Raw genomic sequence first — 12,399 nt, 5'->3', positions numbered from 1 at the left:
TGTGTGTGTGTGGCTCAGCCCACCAGGGGGCAGGGCTGGCTGGCATGTAGTGCTGGGGGATTGAACCGTGGTCTCTGTGCTTTGCTAAGCTTGTTCTAAGTAGGTGCTTTAGACCACTGAGCCATCTCACCAGCCCCCCAAGCAGTCTTTATGCATTTTTATTTCATCTTAGTTTTCTCTTTTCACCATGTCTCTTTATTAATTTTCTCTTAAAAGTCTTTGTTAGGTTATCAGTCTGTTCAGGTTTCATATCTTCTGTGCAATTTTTTAAGCACTCATTTAACTAACATTAGGCAACCTGGCATGGTGGTGCATTCCTGTGGGGATTGAGGGGAGAAGGAGAATTGCAAGGCTGAACCCAGTCTAGGCAACTTAGTGTCTCAAAATTTTTTAAAAATTTAAAAGAACTGAGTATGTAGCTCAGTGTAAAGGCCTTAGGTTCAATTCCTAGTACTACCAAAGAGAGGGTGGGGGAACCCCTGCTATCTAAAGGCATTAGAGCTAGGCATGGTGGTCCACACTTATAATCCCAGCACTCAGAAGGCTGAGGCAGGAGGATCACTGTGAGTTCAAGGCCAACCTGGGCTACAAAGTGAATTCAAGGCTAGGTGGAATTATAAAGGAACACACTCTCTCAAAACAAACAAACAGTTTTAAAAAGCATTAGGAATTTTCAACTTAAGAAACAGTTCTTTTTTTTCCAGAGGTTCCCCATTCAGTGGGTAAGACATATACACACTGGCAATTATAGTCATAAAATGATTATTAGATAATTACAGAGTAAGTTATTATAAGACAATTATAAAATAAAATAAAAGTTTTTACAGAGGAAGAACAGACTGTTCCTGATTTTTTGAGAATAGAGAGGTAGGTGAATAGGGGAGAATAAACCTCTCTGGGCAGAATAATCAACATGTGCAAAATAAACCATTGCTGTTACTGAAGCATGTTAGAGTGAATAAGACTGAACGGATGGGCAGGAGCTAAACTGCATTCAGCACAAGCCATTTCAAAAGGCTTCAGACAAATGGATCCTTGGTATTAATTTTGATGTGGTTAAAAAAACTGGTCCATGGGGTTGTGTGAGTAAGGAGATCAAAAAACCATGCAGCTTGGTTCTCATGGACAGAAGAGTGAACTGGAAGGCCCAACAGTCCGACTTGTAGTGGATGAGATGCCGGGTAATGGTCAGAAGATGGTCGGAGGACCAGCAGTTTAGTCTAGAGCAAGGAGGCAAAGAAGGCTGTGCTGTCGGTAAGACACAGAGAAACCTGATCTTGTTTCCATAGACATAAGTACCTCCTCTAACATTTTGTTATGAAATTTTGGGAAGAGTATAGGAAAGTTTAGAGAATTGTACAGTGAACCTGATACATCTATCAATATTTCACAGCATAACTTTTGCAGCTTATTTTTATATTCTGTCTGTACTGTCAGCCATCTATCAGCCTATCTTATTTTTCCTCCATTTTAAAAATAAGTTACAAGGCAACCCACTTGGGACCCCTTCCTCTTAGGCAAAGCCTTTCTTTCCCCCAATAGATATTTTCTGCTCTTCAAAATAAAACTTGTATCCATGATACAGTTCGCCCCAGAACTTCAATGTATTATGTTCAATGTTAATTTATGATTCTTTTGTCAATGTAAAATTTATACACTGTGAGATGCAAATATTTTGACAGTATCATTTGCCGAATTTTAAGAAATGTCTACACCTCTGTAATCAAACTCTCATCAACTATAGAGCATTTCTATAATCCATGAAGTTTCTTCAAACTTTTTCCCAGTTTTTCTTGTCCTCATTCCCCAGGCACAACCACCATAAGGTTTTGCTTTCTGACCTCTCTTCTTTCTCTGGCCTTTCACTCTGTATCCTGAATTCCTGCTCATATTTGTATTTCTAAATATAGAATTTGAAGTTATTTAAAAAACATCAAATTATATTTTTCCACTTGAGTCTCTTCTGATTCTACTAGACATCTCTTGTTTGGAGAAAACAGTTCCTATTGTAATTCTCTTATGTCTTAGATTATAGTATTTGTATTCATCTTATTTTTTCTCTTCCTTGTTTATAAAATCTTTGTATATCTTGAATCTTTTAGAGCTGTGAAAAATTGTAATTCATCTGATTTAAGAATGCAGCAAAATAAGCGAAAAAAAGTTAACCTACCATAATTAGCAAGTATGCATAAACTATTTTCCCTAACTCCCTTTTAGTAAGAAATCTGAGAACTTTGGACTAGAAATGGAAAAGCTGACTTCACTTGCACAGATGGCACACCTGTAACACATGAAAAAAATAGTTTTCAAGAGTATATTCGGTTCTGCGAAGTGTTTCTACCTTCCATTGCATCACTCAACAGAGAATCTGTGCTGCAAATATTGCAATCAGGGTGCTGCAATGATGTAATGGAGGAATTGATTGTAACTCAATTTTCTTCTTGATTGTACCTTTAATCATTACCAGTTCGTTAGTTATTTGGAAGATATTTAGCCTGAATATGGAGACTTACTTATTTTTTTAAAATATGAATAATTGGATTGGGGAAACTTATTGAGGATTGAGGATAATTGAGCTACTTCAGATCAAGGCCTTTAATTTTGTTGTAGTTATTCAAAGGTTTGGAGAGTAAAGGGTTTATGATACTGTCATTCATTCACAAGGCTGTCTGCGTACTGAAGTGTTACTACTTGAACTGACTGAACTAGTCCCTGCAGTGGGAAATAGACTATTTTATTTCCTAAGTGCAGGCCTTCCCACTGAAGTGACAGAAGAGCATCGAGCAGGGGTATTTGCAGTTTACACCTAGTTTCCACAGTGGAATTGTCCCATATGAGCAGAATTGCAAATGTTTAATATTGTTAAGGTACAATTTTAGAAAAGAAATACAGATTTTAATGTATTTGAATATTACTTTAAGTTTCTATGGTTGTCTGTAAGTGCAAACTCAAAGGTGTGACTGAATGCTAGGATATAGATTTACCCAGCAGCTAGGGGAGGACTACTGAGAATTCACAGTTCTGTGGTGAGGAGATGAACTCAGAAATCAAAAGTAAGTACATTTTATGGCAGTTTGACAGAATATGCTTATAACTCTTAAATTTAGTAAGTTTTGCAATGTACTTTCTTTTGCTTCCTAGTAATTGATTCTTACTATATTTTAAAGAAGTTTACATTTGTCTGAAACGGATTAAGGAAAAACAAAAACCAAAATAATTGCTTTATTATATATAGTTTGTTGAATTAGAGTTTCTTAGAAGTGTGAGTCTGAGGATGGTCTAGAAATTTCTGGCTGTGTGACTTGTCAAATTCCAAGCAATATATAGGCCCACCAGGTACCATGAAATACACATTCTGTACTATAACCAAAAATTAAAAATAAAATGCATATTTTACAAAAACTATGGACTGTAATTGTATTATTAATTAAAAATACACACACTTCCCATCTATGGATTTGTTTTATCATGTGATCCGGTACTGGCCCTTATTGTAACACAATATTTTCTACCTTGGAGAGAGAAAGCATTTATTTATTTATTTATTTATTTATTTATTTTTTATATTTTAGTAACAGTCTACAGGGTCTCACTATGTGGATCGAATTTGTAGTGATCCGCCTGTGTTCAGCCTCCCAAGAGCTGGGATTACAGGCGTGTGCCACCACACTCAGTCCCAATTGCCATCTCAGCATGCCCTGGGGTTGGGACTGGCACGAGAAAGTATTTAGTATAAGATTTTTTTTCTCAGAAGAGTTAACAGATGCTTTTCTAAATATAGTCCATAAAATTAAAGTTACTTTGAAAGATAAAGTTCTGAAAGATACTAGCACCATAACTTCCACTCAAATAGTATCTGCTTTGTTACGCTTTGTTAGACCTTTGCCACTCAGAACTTTATTTGAACATATACTATTAAGGTACTAATAATAAGGTCATAGACTCATTAAATCCTTAGTTTCTTATCATTTTAATCAATTGAGACTTCTAGTAAGTTCCTTTATATAAATTCTTTATATAAATCCTATGAGGATTACTTATAACTCTTTTCTGACACTTTAGTTACTCTTGGCAGTAAATTACTGTGAAATTCTGTTTTCCAAGATAGGTATCAATATACTGTGCTATATAGCATAATATTTTAATAATTTTTAAAAAAATTGGCCAGTACTGTATAAAAAGAAAATCAGCCATATGGAAATCATAGCATTGTGTCATTTTGGTCAACTTTCATGTTAGATTTGCAAAATTGAAATACAATTATGAATAACAAAATAAACACATGAACTGTACAAGTGTGTGTCACAATATGGTTTTGACACAATGGAAACAATTACTAATAAGGTGTTTTATGCTTTGGAAGAGAGCTTTGTTCTCACAGTGGATTTTCAATTTTGCCATTTTAAAAAGTGGCTACATTGGATGAGATAGTTGTGGAAAAAATGTACCAATCTTTATGCTTAGAAGACATACATTGTCAAAGTTCCTCTTGCAAAAACACAGTGGAACTAAATTACAAAGTATCTCATTCAGAGGTAGAGCAGTAAAAGATTTGCTTCACTTAGTTTATCATTTCCACTGGTCGATTAAGAAATGTATATTCCTTTTAACCCCAACATTGCTCATTACTTCTGTCTTTGTTGACTCTGCCTGAGATCTATATTTTTTTTCCTTGAAATTTTGGGCCAAATTATTCATGTGTTCTGGTTTTCAGTTCAGGACAATAGCATAATCTCTTAGGAGTAATCTCCATTCTGTTTTCATATTCCTTCCTTCCAGAGTCTGTAGCACTGTGTTATATATATAGTGAGGTTGTAATATGGACTGACTAAAAAAAGATTTGAAGATCTACATTGTAATAAATTGATAAGAAAATTAAATAATATAGGAATGTTTTAAGACAGTTATAATCATAATTTTATGCTTTTATGTTTTTACAGGAAGATTCTTTGGCAACAGATGGTTTCCTCGTGGACTATTTTAATGAATTCCTAAGCCTTCCAGTGAGTGTTCTAGTATGCTATGTTGACTATATCATCAAAGGAAAATATTTTAATCACTAAATTATTTTGTGGGACAAATTTATCCAGAGTAACATTTTCTTGAAAGATTGAGGTATTTTGGTAAAGTTCATATCTTTTTTATAGAGTTAATTATTTGGGTTTGAACCGTAATTAGAAGTTATTCTTACAGAAGAAAGTTAGAGCTGTGCTGGGCATCAGAAAACATTCCTTGGAGAATCCAACACAGTTGTATTTGGCACCATATTAGGCTTTGATCAGAAATGATAAGGACAGAATAAAACTCAAGGACATGATTTAACCATAGGCAATTATTTTCACTCTCATCAACAGATACTAAAATGCAAATTTTCTTTCTTTCTTTTTCTTTCCTTTTTTTTCTTTTTGCGGTACCAGGGATCAAACGCAGGACCTTGTGCTTGCCAGGCAAGCACTTATTCCACTGAGCTATCTCCCTAGCCCCTAAAATGCAATTTTTCTTTCTTTTTGTTTTGTTTTGAGACAGGGTCTCATATTGTTTGGGCTGACCTTGAACTCACTATGTAGCCCAGGCTGGCCACAAACTCATGGCCACCTTCCTCAGCCTATGAAATACTAGGCTTACAGGTGTGCACCTACCAAGCCAGCTTGTTAAAATGCAATTTGCATTTAAGGCAGCTACAATTTTATATTAGTAGTAAGACTCAGGACATTGTTGTTGGTATAAGAGAAGTGGATACCAGTTAATCGAGTTCTAGTCTCAGACAGTAATGACTGATAGAATTAAATGTTAAAGGACTTGGGAAACATGAAATGAGGGTTCAAAAAAGGACCATACTGTCATGTAGAAATAAAATTTATCAGGAATGTCCATTAAAATGAAGAAGATAGTAAATAATTTTCATTGTGTATTATAGAAAAATGAACTTTTTTCAATAAAATTTTTATCTAGGAAAATTAAAATATGAAGTCTCAAATCATTTTTGAAAAAGTGGACCACAAAATGTTAAATCCCTTAAAGCCTAATAATTGGTAATGTCTTCTGCCTAGATTAGTTCTTATAGACAGATATGTGCTTATACATCTGTTGTTTTGTGATTCTTTTTCCCTTCCAAAGGAAATTCTTTATCTCTCCTGTATTGGCATAACTAGGTCTCCGGAACCAGTGTGGCACATTGAAACAGCAAGTCACATTTGTTTCTTTCAGGAGCAGATCTGAATTACGTACAGGACACTTAGTAGTTCTTGTTTGGTCTGATTCCTTCATCATCACTTGTATATTATAAGAAACCTAGAAGCACCACAAAATTGCTCTTCTAGACTGTGTAATCTTTCCTCTGCTTCTATAATTTCTCTTCATCTTCCCAAAAGAGTTCATTTAAAAACTTTTTATTTAAAAAAAATAAAAAAAAATAAAATAAAAACTTTTTATTTGTCCATATTTATAGTACATAATGATCACCTTCATCATGAAGAGTTGATTCACGTACATAGCACATCTTAATTCTTTTTACCTCCCCCTCCCCTGTCCTCCCTCCTATCCGCTCCATCTCTTGGTCCTCTTGCTGTTGCTAAAAATACATAGGACTATGATTTTATAAAAAGCAAACTGACTGTGTAAATCTAACTTCAGTTTCTCAACATTTAAATTTTAAGGTCTCAAGATTTGAGATCATGTTGACTTTTCTTGCACCAGAAATTAAATAAATTTCCCTAATTTTCATTTCTGTAAAAATCTATTTTAGATTATATACATAATGCAATAATGTAGAAAATTTACCAAAAAGTGAGAAAAATTAAACCACAATCTTGCTATCTAGTCAAAATAGACATTACTATTTTGTATGTTTTTCAACAGACTGTGGTTTCTGTTGGTTGTAGGTTTTTTTTTTTTTTTTTTTTTTTTTTTTTTTGTTTTGAACTCAGGCCCTCCAGCTTGTCTTTTTTTTTTTTTTTTTTTTTTTCAGAACCGGGGATTGAACTCAGGCCCCTGCGTTTGCCAGGCAAGTGCTTATTCCACTGAGCCATCCCCCTGGCCCTGGACTTGAATTTTAGAGAAATAAATTTAATGTATTATGGTTTCATTCAGTGTTAGAAAATAATAATTTGAATCATGTTACTTCCTATTCTGTTTAAAACCTTATTTAATGGCTTCTTTTTACGCTAAGAATAAAATCTTGCGCTCTATTTCCTGTCCTTTTTTTAACCTAATTTTTCAACTTAAATAGACTTTTTCATGTTTCTCATATATAAATATACCAGAATTCAGTGTTTCAGGCTGGAGCACTCTTCCATGTGATGTTCCTATGACTTTCTCCTTGCTTAAATCACTTCTTAGAAAATGTTCCCACTAACCCTGTCTAAAATGATATCCCCCTTCACTGAAGACTCCATCATATATGTGAAATTAGTTTTGGAATATTTGAGTTGATTCACTAAATATAGTCAGTAAAGGTTGATTCTTATAGTCTACAGACTGCACTTTGCATTCATTGTATGGGACTTAAGACCCTTGCCAATCTGGCCTTAATCTTTTTTGCTTTATCTCTAGCTTCGTATTCTTGTGCTACTGTGTACACTCTTCTGCTGTCCTAAGCCACCAGCCTACTGTGACCACACGTACTCTTCTCATGCTCAGTGCTCACTAGGTGACACTTAGAAACAGGAGCGAGGCAACACTGTCTGATCCTGGCCTCTGCTCATTGCTCGTGTGATCTTACATCACTTACTTCATTCCTTGATTTATTTCCCTGTGAAAAGAAAATAACTGCTTTACAAGACTGCTATGAAATGATGTAATATATATTAAAATTAGTGTTTCTCATTCCTTTTCCTTCATTAACTAGACCATCTCCTCTTTCATTTCCAAAACACAACATGGAATCACTATTTGGATTGGTGGCTCACTGTCAATCTAGAGGATAATCTCTTATGCCACACAAATCAGTAACTTTGCCTTTAAAATTTTATTTTTATTAGAGATGTGCTTGAAAAGTTGCAAGAGAACCAATGTTTTTCCAGTTTGAGGTCACTCAGCTAGTAAATGACAGGTCCATCCAGGGTTACATGGCTCCAAGACTCAGGACTTAGTGTTTGCCAGGTAGGCACTTATGCCTCTGACCTATATACCTGGCCCTCAAAAAGTTTTGATTGTTCCACTACCCTATGATGTTCACAGAACTGGCAACAGAGGATTAAAACTGATCATTGGGATCATAGACTTTTGTCTCATTTTTATCCTGATGTGTAGTGTGAAATGAACCAGAATAAACAAAGCTAATGTACTTTTATGGTTCTTCAATAGAAGTACAAGATAAAAAAAAATGTTAGTCTGGTGCTGCAGTCAGTAAATGTTGCCTTAAAATTGAGTGGAATTGTCAGACCATACTTGAAATATTGTATTCCATTCTTGGTCCCATATGTTGAGTTGCTTCACCAAGTCAGACCCAGGGAAATGCTGTAGGAACTATATCAGATAAAGGGGGATTGAAAGAAGGGTGATGTTTAACTTGGCATGGCATGAGGTGATATAGGTGGAATGGAGTAATATTTTCAAATATTTAAGAATCTGATTGAGTAAGATGGATTAACATTCTGTGAAACTAAACAGCAGAACCAAGGCCACATTTATGAGGGAATCGATCAAGTGTGTTTTTTTTTTTTTTTTTAACAATAAGATCTATTGGTTTGTGAAAGTAAATTCCATGTGATTAAAGGTATTTAGAAAGAAGTTAGGATATCATTCTGTAGGAATGTTGTATAAGGGAAATATCTAGGAAGGGAAGGAAGAAGAAAGGGAAGGAGGGAGGGAGGAAGGAAGGAAGAAGTTAGGAAATCATCTATTGAATACTATATAGGGAAATACTTACTACCTACCTACCTGGTGTGGAATATTGAACTTACCCAACCAAATAAATTTTGATTATATCTTTATTTTATCTCAGAAGTTATACTGTAAATTTCTTGGGGGCAAAAAAGCCTCCTCTTGCTGTATCTCCCAAAGCTTCTTGAAGATGATTCTGTTTTTATTTGTACATCTTCCACGTAAAATCCTTAAAAATAGCCAGGTGTTAGGGGAAAGAAGCTATAATCTTAGCACTATGGGAGACTGAGGCAGGAGAATCACAAGTTCCAACCCTACCTGGACAACTTGTTACTTAGTGAGATCCAGTCTTAAAAAGGGCTATAGATGTAGCTCACTGCAGAAAGACCCTGTGTTCAATCCCCAGCACTGAAAACAACAGCAACTAATAATAATAATCCCTCTAAGCCTTTCTCCTGCCTCCCCTCCTTACCTGAGCCCTACCTCCCACCAAAAACAACCACAATCTAAGCCCAATGGTAAAGATACAGATTAAAGGACCTTTAGGTCATCTATATTTTTGAGATTTCTGAGACTTTTTTCACATCTTCAGTGACATATTCAAGGTCCCATAAGTGGATTGTGGCAAAAATGGGCCTAGGACTTAGGCTTTCTGGCACCTACAGTGTTTTTTTCCATTACAGCATCACACCCTTGGGACACATTGTAAGATCCAGAAATTGATGGCTGGTAGCCTGCCTCCATGTTATTTTTTGATGAGGGGAATCCAGGACAGTTGCCACTGTTATAAATGATTATGGCACTTTCCAAATCCTAGCTTTCATAACTTCATTCTGTTTGTTCTTGTGCCAAGTTCACATTCAGATATTGTTTTCATTTGGTGTCTGGGAGGTTTTTGTTGCTGTCAACCCTTTATGGACAAATGTTTGCTTATTAAGTTTTCTTCTGTGCTATAGTGTGAAAACATTTTTCCTTTTGGTTTTGTTTTGTGCATTTTATGCTCAGTGACTGTTGTGGGATTGAGTCGATGAGCCCACATAGATTTAGGTTGGTCCTCTGTGGGTGGTTTCGAATGTTTGTGACATTTATGGTTTGCAGAAGCTGAAGGGGTGGCCTGCTCTATACACTCCTTGCAAGGATAGGTATGTCATGTGTTTGCCAGACCAGGCTTAACTATGTGCTTTTGGAATTTTACCATAACTTCTTTTTTTGGACTGATTCTCCACACGTTTTTTAAAAATCTGTAAACTATTATAATTTCTTGCAGCTTTATGAAGGAGTTACATGCTAGATGGATTGTTGGGTAAGGGGGAGCTGGAGAGTGAAAGAGAGTGTAGATATTGGGGAAAGAGTAGGATGAAGGGGCAGAGAGGTTTGGATGCACAGTTGCAAGGATTTACATACTCGGACAAAGATTTCTAAAGGTGTCTTCAGAGCTCTAGGCAACTGCTTAGTCCAGTGTTTATACTTATGGGCGTTTTGTTAAACCTTATAACTGCAACATAAACACATTAGCAAATGTAACTCATTTTATTAACCAAGGATGTTTCCTATATATTTTGTAGCAAATTATTCCTTCCTTCTTATTGGTAAATGTCTAGTAAACAGTTTATAGTTAAACATTTAAAGTGACAATAAAACTTAGATGAAAAGTTCTTATTGGTAACTGACTTGTTATATCCAAGTACTCAGATGTTTTCTGTTCACTGACTGGGATGCATGTTTAAAATATAGTGTTGGAGCTCAATTAGTGGAGACAGAGTTGGAGCAGAGATGAACATGTATTAAATTAACCTAGTCATTAGTTTTTAATTTAAATACTGTTCAGCTAAATAATTTGGCACCCGGTAAGTTTCAGTGGTGCTGGGCTGGCAGTTTAAGCACATCACTAATTATTCACAGGTTTTTTTTCCCCTTCTTTTCAAAGAAATGTGGAACCAGCAATTTATTGTGGTAAAAATATTTTCATGCACTTGCTTTTTCTGTGAAAATATTTTTCGCACATGGATGACTAGTACTACAAAGTTAGCTTTCACCACCTTCAGGTCAATTCATTTTAGAACATTTGGAAAATGATACCCTTGAAAAAAGAAAATTAAGTAAAGAAAGGAGCAGTTTGTAACAGCTTGGAGAGAATTTGGTATGAGCCTCATACTGAAGATTTTTTCCTGTCATATGATTAAAAGCTGAGTGTTGTCTAAATCAGCCTACTCAGCTTCTGGGGCAGAATACTTCTTCCTGTATCATTCATTTCTATCTCCCCTATCCTGCATGGTATTTATATACGTACTAAACTATAAGTATTTTATAGTTAAATTTGGAAGTGGTAAATACAAAGGACATGATGTGTGAGAGAGATGCTTTTTAAACAAGCAGCAAGCAGTGGGGTGATACCAAAAGTGGAAGGTTCTTCCTTCTGTGTATAGAACCTCGATGGGTGCAGAGAGTCAGCATGAGAGAATGAGCAGAACCTGGCTTTGGAGTTTGTCTTAACCAGGATTTTTCCTCTCTTCAACTAAAAACTTCAGTATAACCCCTCTTTCTAAAGCAGTGATACTTATTAAGCTTGAACATGCCGTAGAATTATCTGAAGGGCTTGCTAAGACTGAGAATCCTGAGTCCCATCCTTGGTTTCTCATTCTAGAAAGGGACCCAAGGCACTACATATAGGTTCCTAGTAGTTGATGCTGAGGCTGCTGGTTGGGGACCACACTCTAGAACCAGAGTCAAGAGCTATAGTATGTAGTAGCAGCACCCTGATGATGGTCCTGTGCCTTTCTCTCCAGGCTTATATCCTGTTCTCCCTTCTTCTATTAAACCAGCAATGCCATGCTGTCTGCAACTCACTAAGAGTGCCATATTATTTTGTGCTTGTGTATCTAGATGTATTTGCACTTTCTTTTGTAGAATTTCTCTTCTCTGAATGTCTATTCATTCTTCAAGACACAACTCCAGAATTCTACTTTCTCTACACTTTTTCCTTAATTTCCTAAAGATAGTTAAGTGGACACTTAGGTGCCACCACACTGCTTTTTAAATAATTCTAACATGCTTACACATTGAAGTAATGTTGGCAGTACATGTGCATTATTTACAGATTGAACTAGTCATGTTCCTTGGAGAGAGCAGGATGGTTTAAAGAGTGAAATTTTGTTTTATTGTTTGTTGTATATAGTAGTCTATCCTGCTGCTATCCAGGTAAGAGTGAAATGCAAGAGGAGGATCTGCCAGCTCATTAATGGGTTTCCTCCTTCCTCCCTTTCAATAGCATAGTCACAGACATTTTATCGTGAAGTCTCAGGACCTAAATGTTAAATATATAGTAAATATTTTGGTACAGCTTGAACGAAAGAAGCAATGACTCATTTCCATGTTGGAAGAAAACCAACTGTGATCAACTTCAGAACAATTGTCCTTTTAGGGTACTTTCAAAGATTTTAGGGGATACTTATTTTCCTGTTCAATTATGTGTACCCTGAGGCAGGAACCACATTTCACTTCTTTCTTTCTTTCTTTCTTTCTTTCTTTCTTTCTTTCTTTCTTTCTTTCTTTCTTTCTCTCTCTCTCTCTCTCTCT

At 35.7% G+C, this 12,399-nt stretch overlaps 2 protein-coding genes across 3 annotated transcripts in view; both read left to right on the top strand.

The window, feature by feature from the left end:
- Fbxo43 (F-box protein 43) overlaps positions 1–7,659 on the top strand; it is a 43,208-nt gene extending 35,549 nt beyond the window's left edge. Inside the window, exons 5-6 of the mRNA XM_012516659.2 lie at positions 4,941–5,003; positions 7,552–7,659. Of these exons, the coding sequence (XP_012372113.2) occupies positions 4,941–5,003; positions 7,552–7,659 (171 nt within the window). The remainder of the gene's footprint in view (positions 1–4,940; positions 5,004–7,551) is intronic.
- Positions 1–12,399, top strand: part of Rgs22 (regulator of G protein signaling 22) — a 104,892-nt gene that overhangs the window by 5,998 nt on the left and 86,495 nt on the right. For both annotated transcript variants that reach the window (XM_023699959.1, XM_023699958.1), the window contains exon 2: positions 4,941–5,003. The gene's annotated coding sequence lies outside the window, so the exon portion shown is untranslated. The remainder of the gene's footprint in view (positions 1–4,940; positions 5,004–12,399) is intronic.

The sequence above is a fragment of the Octodon degus genome, unplaced genomic scaffold, assembly GCF_000260255.1.
Source record: "Octodon degus isolate 3935 unplaced genomic scaffold, OctDeg1.0 scaffold00118, whole genome shotgun sequence".
In the NCBI taxonomy this organism is placed as follows: Eukaryota; Metazoa; Chordata; class Mammalia; order Rodentia; family Octodontidae; genus Octodon; species Octodon degus.
This window is presented reverse-complemented; position numbering and strand designations above follow the sequence as displayed.